The sequence below is a fragment of the Sardina pilchardus genome, chromosome 8 (genome assembly GCF_963854185.1).
Source record: "Sardina pilchardus chromosome 8, fSarPil1.1, whole genome shotgun sequence".
Lineage (NCBI taxonomy): Eukaryota > Metazoa > Chordata > Actinopteri > Clupeiformes > Clupeidae > Sardina > Sardina pilchardus.
Window position 1 is genome coordinate 32,546,404 of NC_085001.1, and position 24,335 is coordinate 32,570,738.

The 24,335-nt window shown below is 40.6% G+C and overlaps 2 protein-coding genes across 2 annotated transcripts in view; one reads left to right on the top strand and one right to left on the bottom strand.

Annotated features, from left to right (window-relative positions):
• The window catches only part of wscd2 (WSC domain containing 2), a 59,450-nt gene extending 55,861 nt beyond the window's left edge, over nt 1-3,589 (bottom strand). Inside the window, exon 1 of the mRNA XM_062543666.1 lies at nt 3,166-3,589. The gene's annotated coding sequence lies outside the window, so the exon portion shown is untranslated. The remainder of the gene's footprint in view (nt 1-3,165) is intronic.
• Nucleotides 3,590-17,439: 13,850 nt separating this feature from the next.
• Nucleotides 17,440-24,221, top strand: ficd (FIC domain protein adenylyltransferase). Its single transcript, XM_062543667.1, has 3 exons — nt 17,440-17,579; nt 17,756-18,125; nt 19,435-24,221. The coding sequence occupies exons 2-3, from the start codon at nt 17,858-17,860 to the stop codon at nt 20,511-20,513; spliced, it is 1,347 nt and encodes a 448-aa protein (XP_062399651.1). The 5' UTR covers nt 17,440-17,579; nt 17,756-17,857; the 3' UTR covers nt 20,514-24,221.
• The last annotated feature ends 114 nt before the right edge of the window (nt 24,222-24,335 follow it).

Consider the following 24,335-nt stretch of genomic DNA (forward strand, 5'->3'; position numbering starts at 1 on the left):
CAAAGCACAGCACAACACAAAGACAAAAATCGAATATAACGCCAAACAAAATATAACATGTAGCAACCGAGACATCATACAACAAGTAATATAGAAAGGGTATACATGTAAGGGTAGAGGAAGCCACTGCCACCACATCAGCTACACACACTACAGGTGGATCACATCGGAAAAGTATTCTGGGATCATCATCAGAGGATGAAGATGAAGGAGAGGCTGAGGATGAGCAGATGAGCAGAGCGGTGCAGAAGGACGTCTTGGAGTATTTTGGTGAACAGCCTATTTCCAAGAAGGAGAATCCACTGCCATGGTGGAGAATAAATCAAGCAAGATATCCAACCTTGGCACAGCTGGCAAAGTCTTTCTTGGGGATCCCAGCGACATCAACACCCTCAGAGAGCTTGTTCTCTGCTGCTGGGGACATTGCCTCAAAACGTAGGGCAAGCCTAAGTGCTGAGCATGTGGATGTTGACGTTTCTCCATTGCAACTATAAGTTGTTGTAGAATCTGAAATCTCTCTCTCTTTCTCTCTCACACACTCACACTCACTCTTCTCTCTCTACCTCAACTAGGTACATTTTGATGTTTGTTTTGAGATTACAGCTGAAAAAGTCTTATTTATAATTTATTATATCGTCATGAACATTAAAAGTGAAGACTCAAGATTTTTTTGTTAAGCCACCAGGATTGTTATTAAAGCAGCTCAAATTGTATATGCCACTCTAAGTGAATGTAGTGTAACCGCAGGTTCACCATCTCAGCCTCATTTTCGCACTGAAAATGTTCAAAATGGCGCTCACGTGACAGAAGCGAATAGGTGACAGAGCAGGCTCCATTCTGGGGGCTTCAGAGGGTGATGACATAATGGCCAACGTTGCATGATTCTACGCGGGAGCTACACTGGGGCCTCATTACAGAAACTTCCCAACTCTGAAATCCTATCTCATCTCAGTTTAGGATGGCATTTAGGATTTTTTTGTAGGCCTATTACAGAAGCATGTTTCCTTACAGCATTTTGGACAAAATCCTATCTTAACTTAAGATAGGAATTTGGCCATTACAGAAGCATCCTAACTCAAGAATTTCCTAACTTAGGATGGCACAGCCCCTGTCCTAAATGCAAAATAACTTTCAAAACTGACTGCAACAGGCCTGTTGGGATGCCTATGACAAGATGAGGAGCATGACTGGACACCATAAAGCATATTTCACTAAATAGGATAATAAAGCCAAAACTTGGACAAGCAATATGTCTTTTCAAATATCTAGAATATTTACAACAAATACATATACATTATTATGACAGAATATTAGACTATCATTTATTTATTATTATTATTCATTAATATATTTTTGTTTTTCATCTTTTTATCCTGCATATCAAATTAATAATATTGACAAACTCTCTTGCTTTCTGTCTTTTATAGCCTACTGTTCCTACTTTCTAAGCATAGAAACAGGCACGACAGGACGATTGCCAATTTAAAAATCTAACTGCAGGTTACAGTTATAGGATTTCTTAAGTTAAGATCAAAATAGGAGGTCTGAGATAAGATAGGACACAACAATGAGTTTAGGAACTGCTTCTGTAATAGGAAGATAGGATTTTTCCTATCTTTGAAACTTAAATTAAGATGGGACAATCACGTAGGATATTTTTTTCTGTAATGAGGCCCTGGGCGCGTAACTGAAGCGCTCCATTCATGACGAGTATGCTACAGCAGTTAATAATCACTGTAATCAATGGAAGTAGCTACACGAGTTCAGTTCAGTTATGCGCCTGGTGTAGCTCCCCTGTAACGTGACTAACAATAAAGTAAAGTTAATGCAAGCACTCTAATGAGATAGCTAACTTAAAAAGACCAATAGTGTACACAAAAGTCTAGTACAAACACACGAATAACAATTAAAGGGACACTTCACCGATTATCATTAAGCTTTGTATCTTTAGAAAACCAGCCATGTTTTTGAATGGTCGTGCATCATTCCCTCAGTTTGCCTTGAGATGGGAGAAATACAGATTTCAATGTTGGACTTCCTGCTTTCAATGATGTAAAAATCATTTAGGCTACATCATTGAAAGCAGGATCGTCCTATTCATGGGTTTCATTGAAATCCGTATTTCTCCGATCTCAAGGCAAACTGAGGAAATAACCCTAGGAGATCATTAAAATACATGACTAGTTTTCTAAAGATACAAAGCTTTATGCTAATCGGTGAAGTGTCTCTATAAAGAAAACTAGTGGAGGAACAATATTGTGCACTTGCTGCACAAGCAAGCAGCTAATTTGTTGCCAAAAGAGACCTAAACTGAGGCTACTGTATGTGAATATGTGTGTTTGTGTGTGTGTGTGTGTGTGTGTATGTGTGTATGTGTGTATGTGTGTGTGTGGGGTGGGGGGGGGGGGGGGGGGGGGGGGTACTGCTGACGGCCAGTTGACCTGAACTGCAAAAACTGCTTATCTAATAAAATCTAATAGGCAACCTAAGTATTATTCATCTTACATCAAGATACAAAAATCTAGTTGGTGTTGTTTTCTGTATAAAGATACAGTAGGCTTACTTACCAAGCACTTTCTCATACAAATCATTTGATTTAGTATAAGAAGAATTTGACTTCTTTTTCTGCCAGCGCATTGAGTAAATTTGTCTTGATAAGACTCCTTAATAAGTCAGAGTCTACTTACATTAAGTCCAAATTATCTTACGAGAGAGCGCTTGGCAAGTCTCTTCATACTAAAAACAAATGGATTTTTTTTTATCTTAGGCTAATGTAAGATTAATTAACATTATTTTTGCAGTGTGAAGAGCCATTACCATAGCCCATGTCTTGTGATTAAGCTTGCTATGACAAGAGATGAATAAGGCCTAGTCTCAAAAACAAATGACACTTGGGTCTAGACGTAACAATACTAGGCTATAGCCTATAAACTAGCTACAATATGCACCATGACAAATAAAAATGACTCTTTAGAATTCCGTATAACTAATTGAATAACCTGCCCCATCATTTGAATTGAAATCTTTCTGCACGTAAAAACCTGCGCACATAATAGCAACGCTTTCTAAACCAATATTATGCAACCTAAACGTATAGTTAAACATTATCGGATCGTTTGATACATGACATTATGATGTGGTAGATTAACAAACAGAAAAGCCTACCTCGGATGTGCACCATCACACATTTCGTCCCCGCGTTTGTGGCCATCAGTCATGTCGGACGCTGTCAACGTAGGAATTCTTTACTCCAATACCGGTGTGCTGTGTTTGCCCATACCACACACATGATTGATTGTGAGAGACGTTTATTATTTCCATCAAGTTTCCAAATCTCGTTAGCTGTTAATCTGGCCTGGCTCCGTAGCCTACATCCACGCTGGTTTAATTGCGTCCAGAAAAAGCTACGCACTCAAAACTCAACCTTTTTACGCCAGTAGAAGCATTATTCCAGGTCGGCCCAAGGCCGTTTAAGAGCGTTAGTTAACTTATCAGGGTAGCGTAAGTTCATCAACGTGGTTCTTCAGCAATAAGGAGCCTTTTTTAAGTCTACTATTAGCTACACGAGCCAGCCGTCACACATCGCCGATAGTTAAACTCCTCACACAGACAGAGTGTGGCCTGCTGCTCACCGCATTTAAAGCGACATGGTACCTAAAACCAGAGTGGTTAAGAAGACGCTTCCATAATATAAGGCACCCATTGACCAGCTTCACATGTCTTCCTCTTATTTTTCATCGAATCCAGTTTTTTTGTGTGTCTGTTCATTGTTTTTCAGGACGGAGAATTATAGGCCGGGAGCCAGGTCCTTAGGATGTTTTCTGCTACCTTTTTTTCACTATTATTTCCCATTATGTATCTACCTGGTCCTTGGGCCATCAAGTTGGTATAACCACCCCCAACTCGGCCCCGTTTGGTCTCAGGAGCCAAAAAACAACCTTTTTTGGGAATTTAAGCTTTTGGTGGAATTATGTAATTGTGAATATTAATTAGCCTACTGTAGCTATATAAATAGGCTATACCCTTACAATTTTGCATGGTGTATCCTGACACATAGGGGAAACTGGCAAAAACAGATTCTGGGGATTGCTGCCTTTTTGCTGTCAAATAATACCCTCAACATACCCTAAAAGACAAAAATATGTCTGTCCGCCTGACAAATTGTCATCAAAAGTGATAATTTTCAAGCATTTTTGATACATAGGCCTATCACTGCCTCAAATGTACACAAAAAACTTCTTCCCAAGTTTATAAGCTTTGAACAATTTAGAGAATTACAACTGGTATGAGCAAAGTTCTCCACTATGCTTAAGGAGAAAACAGAACTTTCAAGCATTACCATTCCAAATAGGATTAAGCATATATTAACAATATCTTTTTTTAAAAGAGTCAACAAATGTGAGTTCTACTCTAGCACATATGAGCACTGGTCAGGGCATCTGTGTGTGTATGTGTCCAATGTAGTTATGCTCCGGGCATGCAGTCCGGCTGTATCTCTGATGACCAGTTTACAGCCACGTCCATTTTCACTGATGGCCGCTTGCTCACCTCTGACCTCTCTGGATCACCAGAAATGACAACACTGTATAGTAGCTACCATGGAAGTCAGAGAGAGAGAGTAGTATTCAATATGCTAGTCGTGTGATCAGTTAATGTCAGTTATCAGTAATCAGTTAGACACTTTTGTACAGTGTAAGGGACAACAGACCTAGAACATGAAAAAAACAATCTCCGCCTAAAGAGAAATAGTTTTCAAAGTGAATATCAGATTGGAAACTTAACATAGTATTCCAAAACATCTATCAATCAGATATGGGAATGAGTCAAGCCAAGTTTAAAGCTTGTAGGGAGAGACAGTGCAATGCTGCTCAAGTTCTAATACTTTAATGTTAAGGCGAAAATGCAGAACTCTAGATGGTGGTCTATGGTGCTATTTGACTTCATTAATGTACCAGGTTGTGACAATGTATATTTAATGGACATATCACTATAGTTATCAATTCTACCCAAACATAACTGCTGTCTCACTTCTTTAGGATTAGAGGTTAGAAACTAGTTAGTAGTAATAACTTTGTAATAGTCATGCAAAGGTATGTTTTTCCCCATCCAAGCAGTGGGGTGCTCGGGTGAAGGCAACCAACAGAAGGCACATGAAGGATGGCATACTTGTCCCCCAGCTTTTAACCAAAGAACCTGTACAAGTGAGGTGCTTGGAGCTGACGATATGTGAGTGAGGAAAGTGGAAGTCAGTGCAGTACCAGGCAGTGTTGATGTCCCTGACCAGGACTCAGACTGAGCACATGGACATGGTCCCTGGGTACTTTCTGTTGGCTGCCTACCTGAGCACCACTGATTGGATGCACTGTAAAACCCGGGAAGTTAACTTAACTCAAATAATTTGAGGAAACCGGATGCCTTGAACCATTTGAGTTTGGTGACTCATTTAATCTAAGTGCAAATAAGTCATTCAGCTGAGTTATTTGTATGTGTGTATTTCGTGTTGAGATAACCTTAACGAGTCAAGTAAACTATACTCATTCTATTCACCTATTCAACTTGAGTAAAATACAGACATGGCTGAAAGTGTGAACCCATGCTAAAGTTCAGTAAAATAAGAGGAATATAAAATCATCTTTTGGGAATTGATCTTAATGCCTTATGTAATACAATTAGGAAATAACCTTTATGGACACCAACTTTCTTTGTGAATGAATAATGTATCATAAATAAATCAATGTTCTTCCCAAAATACTGGGGTCATAAGTGTTGACACCCCTATGTAACCCTATGGGAATTTAACACAAAGGGTTAACATAGGGGCAGGCTGGTTTGATTTGCATTGAGCTCAATGAACATCAAACAGGCTAATAGGCTAACAGGCAAAACTGAACAAAACACCATGGTTATGGTTATGGTTATGGTTATTTAACAGACGCCTTTGTCCAAAGCGACATGCAAATAAATAACAATACAAATCAAATTAACAGTGAACAATTACAAAATAGGGAGAATAGTAATATTATCAGTAAAACAATAATTTTAAGCACTAACCTAATGAGAAATAAAACAGTGAAATGAGAATAGCAATCAAATAAGTCACTCAGTTAATTATATATAATAATAATAACTAAAGCATGGTATGGCTAAATTTAAGGACAATAGCAAAATTCTATCAATGGACAAATTAAAACAAAACAATACTATTATACAAACCATAACACATCACAAACTCAAAGGACTAAGTGCATATTAAACAAATATGTCTTAAGACCCCTCTTAAAAGATCCAAAGCTGTTGCTGGAACGGAGAGCACTGGGCAACTCATTCCACCAACACGGAACCACTGAAGAATAGGATCTACAATTTGACCTAGCATGTATGGTTGGTCGACATAACAGACGCTCCTTAACCATGCCAATCTCTATAGGTATGGTGAAGGGTGTGTGATGATGTGGGGCAATTTTTAGTTCTAAAGACCAAGGGAACCTTATCAGGATGCATAGTATCCTGGATCCATGAAATAAGTGGCCTTTAAAAATACAAATCTGCCTGTACTGCCTCTATGGGAGTTGAGCACATAGGGTTAACATAGGGGTGCTAATACTTATGACCCCAGAATTTTAAGGAAGAACATTTATTTATTTATGATACATTATTCATCCACAAAGAACATTGGTGTCCTTAAAGGTTGGATATATCCTCCTTGTATAATTGTACTTAACGCATTAAGATTAATTTCCAAAAGATGATTTTATATCCCTGTTTTATTCACCTTTAGCATGGGTGCTAATACTTATGACCCCAGAATTTTAAGGAAGAACATTTATTTATTTATGATACATTATTCATCCACAAAGAACATTGGTGTCCTTAAAGGTTGGATATATCCTCCTTGTATAATTGTACTTAACGCATTAAGATTAATTTCCAAAAGATGATTTTATATCCCTGTTTTATTCACCTTTAGCATGGGTTGCCAACACTTTCAGCCATGACTGTATGCTTGCCACTCATTTCAATGAAGTAATCATGGCAAGAATTATGTTCACAAGAAAAAACGGCTGACCACACATTACATTTCCCAGAATGTCACTGTCCATACTATTCTTAACACATTATCACATATTAATCTGGACTTGAATTGAATCTTAAATGCAATAAGTAGTTACCGGTAAACTATGTTTAAAGGGATATTCCGCCATTTTTGGAAATACGCTCATTTTCCACCTCCCCTCGAGCAAAACAATCGATATTTACCTTGTTCCCGTTCATCCAGCCATTCTGTGAGTCTGGCGATACAACTTTTAGCTTCAGCCTAGCATAGATCATTGAATCGGATTAGACCATTAGCTTCTCGCCTGCTAGCTTCATGTTTAAAAGTGACTAAGATTTCTGGTAATTTTCCCATTTAAAACGTGTCTCCTCTCAAGTTAGAAAGTGCAACTGAAAATGAAACCTGGCGTTTTTCTAGGCTGATTTGACATGGAACTACACTCTCATCTGGCGTAATAATCAAGGCAACTTGCAAACGTACCATAGGCGCAGTGATATCGTACGCAGCATCTGAAAATAGTCCCCATAGACAACAAGCAGTAGTAGTGCCAGTAGTTTGCAAGTTGCCTTGATTATTACGCCAGATGAGAGTGTAGTTCCATGTCAAATCAGCCTAGAAAAACGCCAGGTTTCATTTTCAGTTGGTCTTATTGCACTTTCTAACTTGAGAGGAGACACGTTTTAAATGGGATAATTACCAGAAAAAGTCATGTTTTTGAATGGTCGTGCATCATTCCCTCAGTTTGCCTTGAGATGGGAGAAATACGGATTTCAATGTTAGACTTCCTGCTTTCAATGATGTAAAAATCATCATGTTACATCATTGAAAGCAGGAAGTCCTATTCGGGTTTCATTGAAATCCGTATTTCTCCCATCTCAAGGCAAACTGAGGGAATGATGCACGACCATTCAAAAACATGACAGGTTTTCTAAAGATACAAAGCTTAATGCTAATCGGTGAAGTGTCCCTTTAAAAGTAACCTACAGCTAACTGATGTCCTCCCTCATTGCATTCAACTGGGCTTCCTTATGCATCGTTTCCACCAGGCTGGCATTATGGCTGTAAATCCGTTTGAATACGTGATATGATTGTTCAACATAACTTACGAAATATGGGAAATATACTGTGTGTTGAGCTAGCACACAAGTAGCCTACAGTTGTATTTTGAACAGTCGATTTTCACTTCCGCCAAGGGGTTTGTTTGTGTTTGTCTGTTTGTTCGCAAGATAACTCAAAACTTTATAGATGGATTTCGATGACATTTCAGAAAGGTCTGAAATGACCCAAGGAAGAAACGACAACGGGAGTGATTTTGTCTCTTGATAGGGTTAATGCCGGAATATTAATGTCCATCCATGTAAACGTACTCACTGTCTGGATCCAGGAGGCGGTTGTTTTCGCTTGGTCTGTGCTCTCGGAGTAACCTGACTTTCGCCAGATCCTGTAGTTCGCGGTCTGCTCACACAAGGATCTGGGACTTCTCAATATAGATGTATTAATGAAGGCGGGTCCTTGTAAAACATCCTCGCATGTGATTTGATAAACCACTTGCCTGTTATCTTGAATGACGTGCTAGGCTTCTTCAAGCTCTTGCCAAACCCGGTCGGAAGAAGAGTAAAAACATCCTTGCCACCAATAAATGTCTTCAAAACTATTCTCTGTTAATCTTTTAAAGAATGAATACTCGATAGATTCGACAAAACGGTTGAAATAGCAGAATCAATGTCAGCACAAGACTCCTCGCTGCGTGCCGCCATTGTTTTTTGAATCAAACACTCGCTTCGGCGCTCCTGATTGGTTGCTCATTTTTTGATCACTGGCAGGGGTTTGGATTGTCCTCGCGTCCAGACCCTTGTGTGGAGCTCAGCGGAACGCCTCTGGTGGAGCATGGCGGAACTACAAGGGTCTGGCGAGAGTCAGGCTACTCTCGGAGTGCTTTTCTAGTTTTGTATTAGAAAACAATTATTGAAATCAAACACATAATTGCCAGCCTGGTGGAAATGAGACAGGAGTTTTAATGAGTGAATCATGTTGCTACATACCGTGGCGTGATGTGATAGATTGTGTGGGAGAGAGGAGTTATGTGATCATTTTGATTCATAGGTGTTTTGTTTATGTGGGCATTGCCAGACCGGTGTCTCGCTATCCGCCAAAAGAATCTTTGGTCACCGCCATTTGTCGCTTTACGGCTCCCATTGACTTCCAAGTACTTAAGGCGATTTTCAATAGCGCAGCTTTTACAATCATAATAATGGGTGTTAAATATTCCATAACCACTAGATAGCAGCATGACACAGCGCACTTTGCATGACACAGCAAGCATGACACAGCAAGTAAAGTGCGCTGTGCCATATGCTGCCATCTAGTGGTTAAGGAATATTTAACACCCTATTATGATTGTAAAAGCTGCGCTGTTGAAAATCGGCATAAAGTCCTTTGGATGATCCATGTAATAAATTGTGTTTTTCTTTTCATACTTCGTTCCTTTATGAATGGTGGTGTATTATTAAGGTACCCTTTTGAATGTCATTACTCTGACATTTAAGAAATAACGTCTGCCGTTTTTCGTGACGCCAGGTCAATGGGGAATTCAATTGACACGGGATCACGGAGGTAATGTTTTTGTTCTCTCTTAATTTTCTCCACGTTGCGTTAATCAAATTGTGTAGTTCTTGCTGTATATGTATCGGGCGAAAATGTTGTTTATTATCAAAGTGAAATGGTCGCTGGCATAAGTCAGCGGTGTTAGTTTAAGCACATAATTGATGTTTTGTTTACATGTGTTCAATGAAAGTCAATGGGAACTGTAAAGCGACAAATGGCGGTGACCAAAGATTCTTTTGCCGGATAGCGAGACACCGGTCATTGCCAGCCCATGACCTCAGCCGTAGAGAGCAAGTGTTGCAGAGAAGTGGATGCGTTCTGGGCCCTGGTTGAACAGCTTACCCCTCTGCCAGATAATATAACATGCTTAAAGTGTAAATTTGGCAGAAATGGAAAAAAATGCTATTTTCTGAATGAAAATACATCAACTAAGCCGTGGGGGAAGTAATTTTCGCTCATCACCAATACAGAGCTAGCACGGGCAGGAGCTACAGTCCAAAATAGCAAACAGTGTGTTAGCATGGGGCCAACAGCCACACGCTTTCAAAATCGCATTTTTAAACCACTAACATTGTTCAAAACAGCGGCAAACCTTGTCAGCAGCTTGCTCTAGGTGTCTACACATAAAACGAAGCACCAATCAGTCTGTAAACTTTGGAATAGTTTGTATACACGTAAATCAATTGGAGACTGGGGACGGCCTTTGCCGTCTTGCGTTGTTTCAGCCATCAGAAGCCAGTTTCAAGAAGGTGCAACAACATAGCCTACCAAGGTTTTGATTGGCCTCATTTGGGTGAAGACTAATAAAAATGAATTCTGATCACAGGCTGCCATACTGTATAAAAGTAGCAAGGGGGCTTACAGTAGCCTACTTACTACTCGTGCTAACTTTGAAAAACAGAAAATAAACAATATTAGCAGTCAGGGAACCAAAAATTATCTACAAAGATTCAAAAACACAGCGCAGAGCATTTTTTGCACAATATTATTAAGCCAGGAGTTGGGCTGAAGCTCCACAAGGGGAGTTTACCTGGGGAAGGAAGGTTACCTGATGCCAATGCACCCTCATACCACCTGACACAATTACACTTCCCCACACCACAGTGCATAAACAGAAATCAGGTGAAATATGTGAAAGGGATAACTGACACAACAATTACATGCAAACAAATGTAGACCAAACCAAAACATGCAGCATGCAGACAGGATTAGCAATCACAGATAATAAGGCAATACCACTGTTACCCACAATAAGCCACCAACAATTATGTGCAGACAAAAGTGGACAAAGCATGCAGAATGCAGACAGACAAACTCAGTTGAGTTTAGCAAACAGTTAGGAACAGGACACCAAAAAAGTTAAAAAGTGTTAAAAAGAATCCACAATACATACCCACTCTTGACGATGTCACGGATCATGACTATAAACACATGTTATTCAAACGGCAAAAATGTTAAGAATGGTCAACTTAGCAAAATTACAGTGATTTATACTAGAGCTGGTGGAAATCGGGAGAATATCCAGAAGAATGCAATAAGCAAGATTGTGTAACAATAAATACAAACTGTTATGTAATCAATAATAATAATAATAATAATAATAATAATCAGAAAATTATTTATAAAATCGAATGGCTTTTGCTGAAGCGTGAGTGTTGAGCCATGATGAAGACTAACTGCCTCCTCCTTCGAAATGACATGGCTGATCTGGAGAGGGGGGCAGGTGCACCCGAACACAAGGCAGCACTGCCCAGATAGCAAAACTGCACTGGGACGGAACTGGGCCACATGTACCACAACATTCGGCACGGATCTTTATAATGGACCTGATCCGGCGTCCAAACGCACATCGGTCCAAAATTGTTTTGGATCTGTTTGACGGATTTGCGGTAGATATGAACTTGCACTCGTCCTGGTCCGTCCCAGATAGCAAAACACACCTACCACGACATCCGGCACGGATCTGAATAGTGGACCTGATCCGGCATCCAAACGCACATCGGTCCAAAATTGTTTTGGATCCGTTTAACTGATCTGGTGGCAATAAGGGCTAAGACTGCTCCCAAAAAACAAGATAACGTCCCGGCGATGATTCAGAGCATTTTAAAAAACGTATTTTGTCACTGCGACGGAAAAATCGAATTTCACCCAACTACCTGTTCACCGTTTAGCATTTGCACGATGTAGAGTACCCAAGTCAATCTGTCACGAAGTGTCTGGCGTTAGGATACTGTGTATCTGTATGTACTGTGAGTGAAACAGCTGTCAACATTGTTAAGCAGTAATTGGTATGCAGTAATGATTTGCAATTCCGTCTAGTATATCAATTCACACAGTTATTTATCTTACCTATGGACAGGGGCGCCGCCAGAAATTCTGGGCCCCATGAAAGATTTCGATTTAGGGCCCCCCCTCCCCCTCAATTTTTTTTTTTTTTTTTTAAATGGTATAATTATTAATAAAGTAATATATATATAAAATGGGGAGAACATGTATTTGCCATGCTAAAGTTGCCTAAAAAGAGGAATATAAAATCATCATTTGACAATTGATCTTAATGCCTTAATTAAAAAAAGGAGTAAAAATCAATCATTAGCCTGTTTGATGCTCATTGAGCTCAATGCAAATCAAACAGGCTAATAGGCCTACTGGAAAAAGCACCATGTCAATCTAGCTATGGTGAAGGGTATGTGATGATGTGGGGCTATTTTAATTCCAAAGGCCAAGGGAACTTTATCATGGATGCATACAGTAATATCCTAGATCCATGAAATAGCTGGCCTTTAGAAATAGCCTAAAAACATATAAAAAATCCTCCTGCTCCTATGGGAATTTAACATAGGGGTCAAATACTTCCTTCCCCCTAGCATTTAAAGAAGAACATTTATTTATTTATTTACATTCTTCAATCACAAAGAAAATTGGTGTCCTTAGCGGTTTGCTTTTTACTCATTTTTTTTTATTAAGGCATTAAGATCAATTGTCAAATGATGATTTTATATTCCTCTTTTTAGGCAACTTTAGCATGGTAGCCTATCAAATACATGTTCTCCCCATTGTATATATATTATATATATAATTATTATTTTTATTAATAAAAAAAAAAGCACAACTGTCTGAATCACACTGAATAGACTGTTGCCTTAAACTGAAAATGCCATGGTACATATTATGGAATATATCGATTTTCTTTTATGAGAAAATATTGTTAGGCCACTATGCAGTTCTTTCAAGCCAAATGTTCATGTGTTGAGAGAACTTGCATGCATCACTTTATATGGATTTATAACATTCTGTATGCACATTGGGGATACTTCAGAGCTCTCCAGCAAACATCCTCAGGGTGTCAATCATGTATTCCAATTGTTGTCTTGATTGACTTACTGTATGTGATCAAATGTTTGCCTTGATGAATAACTAGGCTAGTTAATTATTGTAGGCCTATTGTATTGCTCACCTCCTCCTTCAATTGGGATTTGGGTTGATATGAGGGCTGGGGTCCTATTCCTGAGGATGAATCTGTAGTGTGTACTGTATGTTATGTCTATTAGTTAAGAAACCAGAACCAGCAGTCGTGTAGGCTAATATTTTATCTTGCATAGCCTAATACAATAGCCTAGTTTATTGCTCAAGTTCATCCAGTTACAGACTACTGTAAATTACACTTACAGACCTTCTAGCCTACATTACATTCATCTGTTCTCCCATGGCAATGAACGTGGAGTGTTTAAATAAAATAACACTGCACTTCTTAGCCTAGGCTACTGAAAATTATTGTTTTGATATAGGTTTAGCCTAAACGAAATCATCTGTTTTATCAGCTAGCTAGCTAGTGTGTTGTGTCAGTGAATTACCTTTCTTTTGGAAAAAAACGAGTGACTTTTTTTCTCCCTCTTAGCTCTCTGCTTCTGCTTGCGTTTGTGATATCCAGACTTCATAATTTACTTGGCCACTTCTAAAATGCACGCACCTATGCAGAGTGCGAATTGGGGGGTAGGATAGCCTGCTGCTCATAGTTCGAATTACATGGGGGTGGGGGGTAAAAACGTTAATAAATGCCGGTTGTAATGACTTGATGACATGATTTTCAACGAGCTAGACGTCTGCTAGCAAGATAAATTTACCCAGCAGCAGCAAAACGAATTTAGCCTACTGGAGGAATTTACCTAGCGTTTTGTCACTCAATATTGACACTGCTGAAGTCGTTTTCTATCTCCGTTCTAGCGCCATGGTGGTTGAAAATGGTACAGTCCACAATAGGGGTGTTTGAAATCGCTTTAGATTATGTTCCTACAGTGAAAATAGTAGTTGACTTGTAAAACCATATATAATTTCCTTATTGAAACAGATCAAATGAAACATTTATTCAAAAATCCTACACATGGCAATACTATTAAAATATTATTGCTAGCCCTCAAAGGGCCCCCTGTCAGTGCTGGGCCCTTAGAATCGTCCTAACCTTTCCCCCCCTGGCGGCGCCCCTGCCTATGGAAGCGGCTTGGAGATTGATGAGCGCGTCCAGATGAACGATAATTGATAAGTTAGCTGGATATTTATACCCGGTTAGGTCTAATACTTTCACGACTACGGTGTATTTCCCCCCTAATAAATTACTAAGTCAATGGTCATATCTGGTAATGTTGTTGTTCAAAACATCAGTGGAGTAGGTTAGCCTATAAGCTAAAATGTCCCAACCACATTGTTTCAAAATTCAAAACTAATATTTGCAATGCATGCTGGGAAGCAAACAAAGCAAACAAACAAGAAAACAAAGTAGGCCTACACAAAATATAATTAAAGTTATCAGAGAATGTCTAGGTTATATTTGATATCTAAACCATGAGGTTTATAAAGTCATAAAATTGTGATAAGCATCCTTAATTCTTCTGCAAAGTTTTTTATAGTGGTGACCAGTTGGGGATGTTGTGAATGTCTGCTTAAAGTCATATGTGATATGGGACCTGCATTGCAGATCCGTACCACACACAAGAAGCGGACCCGTACCACACATAAGAGGCGGAACCGCATTGCAGATCCGTACCACACACAATAGGGCTCGGGCACACGACTTGCATTCCAGGAATATTGCCGCCATGTTGGTAGCGCACTGAACGTGATGTCCATTCATTCAGATGCAGAAGACAAGAAGCAGAAATATAGTATTAGCTGTGCTGTGCCCGCAAAGTTTTCACGTCATGATCCCGAGCCCTATAAGCGGACCCGTACCACACATAAGAGGCGGAACTGTATTGCAGATCCGTACCACACACAGTAAGCGAACCCGTACAGGTCCGCTTCTTGTGTGTGGTACGGATCTGCAATACGGGTCCGCTTATTGTGTGTGGTACGGGTCTGCTTCTTGTGTGTGGCAGAGCCATAGAGAGAGCAGAGAGAGTTGCGACACGCTTTGATGTAGCCGCCACGCGATCAAAAGTTCCAAAAAACCTGCGCTGAATGGCTGAATTCCAGGAGGGTGGGATGTACTTCTAGATGCTGGAAGGTGTAGTAATAAATTAACTCATTAACTAGTACTGACCAAGAGATTGGCTGTAAATAGTTCCAAAAGTCCCATAACGAGGAAATAGCCTGGAAAAAGCACTGCCATTTTTTCCTACGGAGGTCTATGGGAGTGTCGCCACTCTGTTTTATCTACCGCTCTGGTGTGTGGTATACGGATCTGCAATTCATGGGTTTCATCAGGTCCCTTTCCACAGGTGTATAAAATGAAGCACCTTGATTATCAATGCAGACTGCATGGTGATTGATACACCTGTGCAAAGGGACCTGATGAAACCCATGAATACGGGTCTGCCTCTTGTGTGTGGTACAGGTCTGCTTCTTGTGTGTGGTATGGATCTGCAATACGGGTCCTTTTATTGTGTGTGTGTGGCACGGGTCCTCTTATTCTGTGTTGTACGGATCTGCAATACGGGTCCGTCTCTTGTGTGTGGTACGGGTCCGCTTCTTGTGTGTGGTACGGATCTGCAATATGGTTCCGTTTATTGTGTGTGACACGGGTCCGCTTATTCTGTGTTGTACGGATCTGCAATTCGGGTCCGCTTATTGTGTGTGGGCCACATCTGGCCCACAGTCAGATACCGTAGGTCCGCTACATACGGATCTAAAGGCTTTCATGCGGATCCGGCCCAAAGGAAATTGCTATCTGGGTGCACTCTTGTAGCTCCTTTGGAGATCTTGAATACCTCTCTTGGAGAGTTCTCATAAGTGCTGGTGCATAACCTGGGTTATAGAAAAACATGTACATTCACTGACATTACCAATTACCAATTACTCATGCACTATGACAAGTACATCTCAAAATATGACAGAACTGATTGAAACTGCAAAGGCTGCTCCTTGATGGGCCGCACAATCCAGCCACCTTTGCGGAACCTTGGGTAGCGCACAGCGTAGCACTCCTCACCAGAAGCCGTTCGCGCAACCTCTCGACTTGTGATTATAGTGCAGAGCTGCCAGAAAAAAGCCTGAAGAAAAAACAGAGTATGAGTCTGAGATATTTGGAATGATGAAGTGACATGTGGGTTATTACATTGCATAGCACTGACCTACTGTACATTCCCAGATAGGAAAACCCAGTGTGTTTGGGCGTAAAGTGGAGGATGAGGGAGTGAAATGCCTCCAATGAGTAGGTCTGGTGCTGTGGGGATAGCTGCCGTATGTCTTTTAGTAGCGCTGGCCTAGTTGCTATATTCTCCAATTTTATTGCTACTGTTGAGCCTGCATGGACATGATTTACTGACATTACTACATGTAGCCAGTACTACTGTACACAGATGACGCATAGCAATATAAATTCTTCCTTCATATTTACTAAAACCATACAAATATATTGCAGCTGGTGGACACCTGTAACAAAATAAATCAAGCATAAACCACAACCTTGAACATTTTACCGATGTACCTGGTTCTAGCCAGTGCTTACTGCGATGTTCCCCCTCCAGAGGTGGATGTCCACAGCACGGAAATGCAGGGGTGTCATGCTGGTGAATGTCCTGCACATGATAAATCATACTTTGCCATTTGGCCTCCATAACATCTGGATCCCCATCCGGAGTTGAGGTAGCAGTCCAATATAAATGGTTCACAATGGTTGGGAAGTTCGGTCTGGCATTGCTCCGTTGTGGCGCAACTATGCTTGAACCAGAGCTGTCAGGGTGGGCTTTATACGATGATGGACAGATTATCAACAGTATCGTAATCAACCACTTCACCAAAGAGCGCTTTGTTTGAATTAGCTTACAACAAAGATGCTGCTCTGATTGGTAGTAGGTCTATCCATCTTGAGTGAAGAGGCATTTTTTTCCCTGGTTCAGTTGAAACACGTCCCATAATCACAGCCCAGTGGAGCAGTATCAGACTGAAATTCTGACTAGAATTTTGAGTAGGCCTACAACATCAGGCTAAGCAGCAAGACACGTTGTGGGTTCAAATCGAGGCTATTTGACTAAAACGAATGTGTTACACAGGATCACATCACATGCATGATTCATGGGTAGCCTACAATGTGTTATTAAATACGAATATGAAGCGATTTTCTTTTGAACATTATGTTAACTATGACAAATTATTTTTTTTGGAAGAGAAAAAAAAATGCTTCAGACGAAATATTTTCGCGGACCCCCGGTTGAATACCCCTGAACCAGACCATTCAGAATCACACTCCATTTCAAAGGGTGGCGGTAATGCACCAAACGTTGTTTGCTAACAGTCATTATAAAGAAGAAGAAAAAGAAGTAGCCAATCACGTTATGCCTGCGCACATCTAGTCTACTTATCTATGCAGACTGTTTACAACAACTAATATGATGACCTAGACCTATAACAGCTGTAGACTACCATCAACATTACAAGAACTTGACTCTAACTAAGTCTCGGAGGGATTTTCAGCGAAATAATTAAGGTAACGAACTTTAATAAAGCCTGTATCTGAAATTCGTAGTTGAACCACTGACAGCTGCTTCTCGTATGCTGTTACACCTTCTTATATAGCGCACAGTGGTCTATTTATATATTGCACAGGACAATTTAGAATAATATTCCTGTTGGCTAACGTTGAGATAAAAACGTTTATTTCAGATCACCACGAAGACGCCTACTGTGGTTTACCTTTACAGTTACCCCGTGTGTCTGGAATGATTCTACGACATATTTCAGTGTACAGACAAAGAAGATTGTTTGATGGCTGCGGTGGTTATCTGGCGTCAAGCTAATTTTGCCATCCCGGTGAGCTGGAGCCCCCTTATTCTTCTTTCTCTGGGCTCTATGCTAGTGTTGCTGTTGTCCTCCATTGCGCTGCAGGAGCAATGCTGTGGGACACGGAAAGGCTTCGCCCTCCTGCGTTGCCAGTTGTGGGGAAGCACCGAGTATATCACCTCCCACTCATCAAGCCATGCCGTTTCTGTTGCCTCCTTGGACCTTCTGCCTTTGAGAGAGAAGCCAAGTAAAGGTAAATATAAGATTGGACTATAATTCTGTGATTTCGATTTCGATTGCTACAGGCATTGCACTTGACTAGTCTACCAGCTAAAGTTTAGACTTGTTTTCTTATGAACAGTTGTTTTTCTGATGTTCTGAGGGGAGAGGAGGCCCAGAGATGCGATCATCTAAGCACACCTCTCTCTCTCTCTCTCTCTCTCTAAGAGTGGAGTAAGGCTGGGATTATACTTGCTGTTAGACCAAGTGTAAGCGTATGCGCCCGTGTGCGACCTGCTGTGTCCTGTGTACAGACTCGCTGCAGCATTACGCACCCAACTGGAGGTCTTCACTAGGGGGAGACTATTCAGCTGTGGAAGTTGGCCATGTGTCATTGTTTACTCTCATGATTGCCCCCGTCGTTGATGTGGATAATGCATCTTAAGGTCACTTTTTTGGCAATGATCGCGCCCTACTTTCTTGTCAGTATTGCATCTCGCGGACGCGTCATGTTGTCTTGCGATGACGTGCACGACCGACGCACCAAATGACCGCAAAATACGCGAGGCACTGGCAGCCATGATACGAACACGTACGCGTTGTCTGCATTGCCAAAAAAGTGACCACAAGATGCATTATCGACATCAACGACGGGGGCAATCATGAGAGTAAACAATGGCGCATGGCCAACTTCCACAGCTGAATAGTCTCCCCCTAGTGAAGACCTCCAGTTGGGTGCGTAATGCTGCAGCGAGTCTGTACACAGGACACAGCAGGTCGCACACGGGCGCATACGCTTACACTTGGTCTAACAGCAAGTATAATCCCAGCCTAAGGGTGCCTCTCATGCAGCGTTTATGCATCCTCCCTACCTCCTCGGGCCTTGATCCTCACTGATCTACATAAAAAAGATAGAAGAAGGGATAGACTATCCCATTGTTGCCACCCCATCATTCTTTATGTACATCAGTGAGGCCCGAGGAGCGAGGGAGGACGTATAAAAGCCAAATGAGAGGCACCTTAAGTCTTTCACAGAAGTCTTTGCATACCAATACACTGGGTCAATAATATGCTTGTACACTCTACTTCAGGAATCACAACTATGAAATAACATTCATTTTGGAAGACATTTTCAGCATAATTTGTAGGCCTAGTAGTGCTGTGAAGGATGCAGCCCTTTTTCGCAGCAATGTCACATTTTGACTAATTTTGAGATGCTTACCTTACCTATTAATGGTATGCTTAGGATATAACATCGGCAAGTTGTATTTTTTGATGTAACCACTTGGCCAGATCTCTATGTGGCCAGTTTGAACCTAATATATTGCCATGTGCCTTTACAGAAGCTCAGTTGGAAGCAAGAGCTGCCCTCCAGCAGGCTAAAGTGATGAAAAAAGAAGGCAAGTTGGAGAAAGCTAACAAACTCCTAGTACATGCACTGAACATGAATCCAGATTTTGTGGATGCTCTAACAGAACTAGGAACCATCCTAGAGGAGAAAGATGTTGTCCGGGCAGATCATCTGTACACAAAGGCTCTGGCCCTCTCTCCATGTAACAAGCGGGCCTTGGTGAGCCGTGACCGTACACTTCCTCTGGTGGAAGAGATTGACCAACGTCATTTTGGTATCATTGACAAAAAGGTGCGCCAACTCCTGTCCATTCCCAAGGGAAATTCTGTACTGCGCCGTGTGATGGAGGAGACCTACTACCACCATATTTATCACACCGTGGCCATTGAGGGTAACACATTAACATTGTCTGAGATTCGCCATATAATTGAAACACGTTATGCTGTTCCAGGTAAGAGCCTGCAAGAGCAAAATGAGGCTATTGGTGTGGATGCTGCCTTGAAGTACATAAACACCACTTTGTTGTCTCATTCCGGATCAATCACAGTAAACGACATTCTGGAAATACACCGCCGTGTACTTGGCCATGCAGACCCTGTGGAGGGGGGCCGTCTTCGTACCAGTCAGGTGTTTGTGGGCCACCACATCCCCCCTCACCCACAGGATTTAGAGCGTCACATGCAGGAATTGATGCAATGGCTTAACTCTGATGAGGCACTCAACCTCCATCCTGTAGAGCTAGCTGCACTTGCACATTACAAGCTGGTATATGTGCATCCTTTTGTGGACGGCAATGGACGTACTTCAAGGATCTTAATGAACCTGGTGTTGATGCAAGCTAACTATCCTCCCATTACCATCCGAAAGGAGCAACGGTCTGAGTATTATCTAGCACTAGACACAGCCAATGAAGGCGATATACGCCCTTTCATCCGTTTCATTGCCAAATGCACAGAGATGACCCTTGATACACTGCTTATTGCCACCACTGAGTATGCAGTTGGCCTCCCTGCTGCCAGCCAGAATCACGGCTGTCAGGATTGCGGGCAGACCATTCCTGTTCACAACTGAGCACATACATCAAGTAGCCGAGAGATATTTCCTTCAGATTCTGGTGGAGTTAGACTGATTGCTGAAGAACCTCCAGCAGGAGGTTGCAGCTAATGGGTTATGTCAACCCTACACTTAAGTCACCCTGACTTAAGTCACTCCCTTCAGTTAATTTGTGTGACTGTAAATGATCAAGTTAATTTGCTTATTTTTCAAATGAGGGAACCATTTTGGGTCAATAAATGAATCATGTTTTAATTTTAGTGGACAGATATGTATGCAGATGTAAATTCTTAATATATTGCATAGGCAGGGCTGTATGTTAAAGTATAATTCCAGAGCGATTTCAACCCTGGGTCCATTTCACCATGACAACGAGTCGAACACCCCCTAACCAGTAGCCGTTGCCTACTGGTTAAGGCTTCAGGCTTGTAACCTGAGGGTTGCTGGTTCGATCCCTGACCAGTCCACGGCTGAAGTGCCCTTGAGCAAGGCACCTAACCCCTCACTGCTCCCCGAGCGTCGTTGGTTGGGCAGGCAGCTCACTGCTCTGGGTTGTGTGATTCACCTCACTGTGTGCTGTGTGTTCACTAATTCGGTGAAATTGGGTTAAATGCAGAGAACTGAATTTCCCTCACAGGATCAAGAAAGTATATATTCTATTCTATTCTATGCTATTTGATAGCTAAGACTACATCTATAGAAGGATGACTGAATTGGACCAGCTTCAGCATGGTGTAAGTGTTAAGGGCATGCGGCTAAATGTATCCAAAAGGAACATTTTTAAACCACTTATCATGCTCAAAATAGCACCATACCTCTGCAGTACTAGGGCCCCTACAAATAAAACAAATATTATTTAAAAACAATTTTACAATATTTGGACCTGTAGGAAGAAAATGCCATGGCTTCTTGGTCTGGTATTGTCAATTTGGTCTGGTATAGCAGTGGCCATGTTTGATCAGCTGATTCGATCAAATGTGCACGCTGATTTGACTTTTTTGACTTTTTTAAAAAAAATAAAAGCTCTCAACTAGTTATGGTGAAATAGACCCTGTGTTGAAAATGCTCTGGAATTACGCTTTCACTTTTTCACACTTGGTCTAAAGAGGTTGATGAATATGTAGCATAGGTATAAAATCACAAGTTGGGCAGTTCATCAATTGGTGGTGGAAGTCCTACTGCATCTGGAGTGATAAAATGTCATGTAGTTACAAACATCTCACCCATTACGCTACACTGTAGTTGGGAAACGCAAAAGCAATCAGAATGTTGGTGTTATTTGTGTGTTATTTTTTTTCAACGTTTTTTTAATGTTTTTTTTTTCTAAAAACAGAAAAATTTGATTGATTAATTTTTTTAATTGATTTCATTGATTCATTTTGGAATAAGTAGATGACTTGTAAAGGTGAGTTTGTTCATATTTTTGAGTAGGTTATCAGGCATGTCAAAAATCATCCATCCATGAAATGCATAATTACTAGACTCCATGACGCTACACAGTAGCTAGTCTATCCCAGAGCCATATGGCTCTGGTCAGAGCCATATGGCTCTGGTCAGAGCCATAGGCTCTGGTCTATCCCAGATATAGGGCTCTGCAGCCGGTTGGTCTATTCGGTTAGTAATTATGATGCAATAATAGGCTGGTAATTCTCTTTCCGGGTCCAACAGCTTTCAGAGCCGCTTATTTTTTCGCCCATAGACTGTAAAATCTATTTTTTCAACTATTCAGAGTAGCATTTAAAGGAGAACTCTGGCCAATTTTAGCTTAGTTGATTATGTTCACAGAATATTTTCGGTCGGAAAAAATGGCACTGTCTGATGCGAGTTAAGCGGCTAGCGATTAAAGCAGCCAAAGTGCCTACAAATGATGTTATGAGGGCATGTTCTAAATTGTGCCTTTGTGCCTACTAACAGACTCAAAATGTCATGACAAGTGCTGTGCAACATGGACAGGGTTCTTACATGACACCACTGTGTGTGTTTTACTGATAGTTGGAACAATAGAAATCCTGTGTTTGTAGCCTAGCCTGTCAGCCTACCTGTTTCCATCCATTGCTTCCTGTAGTGTAAAGTCTAACTCCACGAAGACCAAACCTGAAGTTTATGTCCAAAATAACAATGATGCAGCATTGCAATGTTTATATATTAATATAAGTGACAACATGGAAACTACATGAGAGCTGCAGCTGCACAATACTGAATGGAATATGGAGAACCAAAAATGACGGGATAAATAAATAAATACAGAAATAAATATAGATATGTAAGCTACAAATAAATAAATGTGTCTACAGTTTTGAACCCTTTGACATCACGCTTGATTACTTCATCTGCACAGCTATAGTAATTCTGTATTATTACAGTAACAATACAGTAACTCTGTTAAAGTTAAGTGATTATGTTTCACCCTCACTAAAACAGAGGTGATGGTGTTACAAGTTGCGAAAATCAGCAGGCTGGGCTAAATGGTTTTTGAGGGAAAAAGCTGTTGGGCCATGATGTCTGACTTTACAACTGAATACTGAAGACAGCAAGGTTTTTGTAACTTTAGGAACTAAAGTTCATGTATTGTAAGTAAATACTACTATGTAAGACTAGCTGGTATGTTGATCATAAATATAAGTGTGTTTACATTTTACAGATAGAAGCAAATGCACTGGAACTTTTTGAAATTTGAAATATGAATGTTCATTTGCAATTTGTATTTAGCAATATTTGCTATGACCTGCCACAATGCATATCTTTTACATTTTGTACAAGGTTAATGTTTTCTTGTGCACTATCCCTGATGAAGTAAATAAATTACAATCAAGCAAAACCAAAAGGGAAAGTAAAAAGACAGTAGTCACAAACATTTATCTCTAATTGCATAATTCTCATGCACCTCAGCAGAGACTAACTTTATGCTCAACATATCACGTATCCTTTGCATGACATGGTGTACCCCATTGGAGTTAGCCTGGTCATACCAAACCCTCGTACTAATATCGTACAGAGGGTCTGGACCAACTCCATTCAGAATCCAGAATCGATTTCAGGCAGGAGGCGTGAACTCTGTTGAAGTTTGAAATGATTGGTCCTGATTTTACCCAATCGCTCACGTTTGGTCGTGACAGCTAGCTAGAGACTACACGCCCATCCCCCCCGTTCGCTGATTGTTCAGGATGGAATGCATCCTGAGAAATCGAGTCCAATAGTATCAGACCGAGACACAATGCTGTATAGGGAAATTAGTTTGCTTATGGTGGGCTATGCCAGGCTACATTGGAGTGCTTTGTCGTCTCTGAACATGTGTAAGGTCAAAATTGAGTTTTAAAAAAGTATCTTTCTGAGGTTAGGTTTTTGAGAATTTTGATTTTTTTTCAATTTGGAATGCTGCCATCTTTTGAATCTGAATCTATTGAAAATTTTAAATACTGCATCTTGTCAACTCCTTGGTTGTTCAATTTGGGAGCAAACGGGTATTGTTTGCGCGGTATCATGGGATTTGGATTGGGATTTTTTTAGACACACAAGTGGACATACAGAGGTACACTTCACACAAACAAACAAGTGGTTCAGGCTCACATGTATCATATTGTCATGCAAAGCTTCATCACACTGGTGCTATGCTGATAAATCATTCATCCCACTATTTTTTTGTAACAACTGTAACACGATAGACATGACCTGATGGGGTTTGTGATGTGCCTTATAATTTGTCATTGTGTTTATGTGGACCATTGATAAGACTATGAATGTAAAATTAAAATGTTTACAAAATAATTTATTGGAATTACAACCCCATTTACAAAGTTGGGATGTGTAGTATGTGAATAGAAACAGAATGTAAGGATTTGC

Coding starts and splice junctions, on each gene's coding strand:
- ficd (XM_062543667.1), top strand. CDS start 17,858: ATGGCTGCGGTGGTTATCTGGCGTCAAGCTAATTTTGCCATCCCGGTG. Junction 18,126..19,434: donor GAGAGAGAAGCCAAGTAAAG/GTAAATATAAGA, acceptor GTGCCTTTACAG/AAGCTCAGTTGGAAGCAAGA.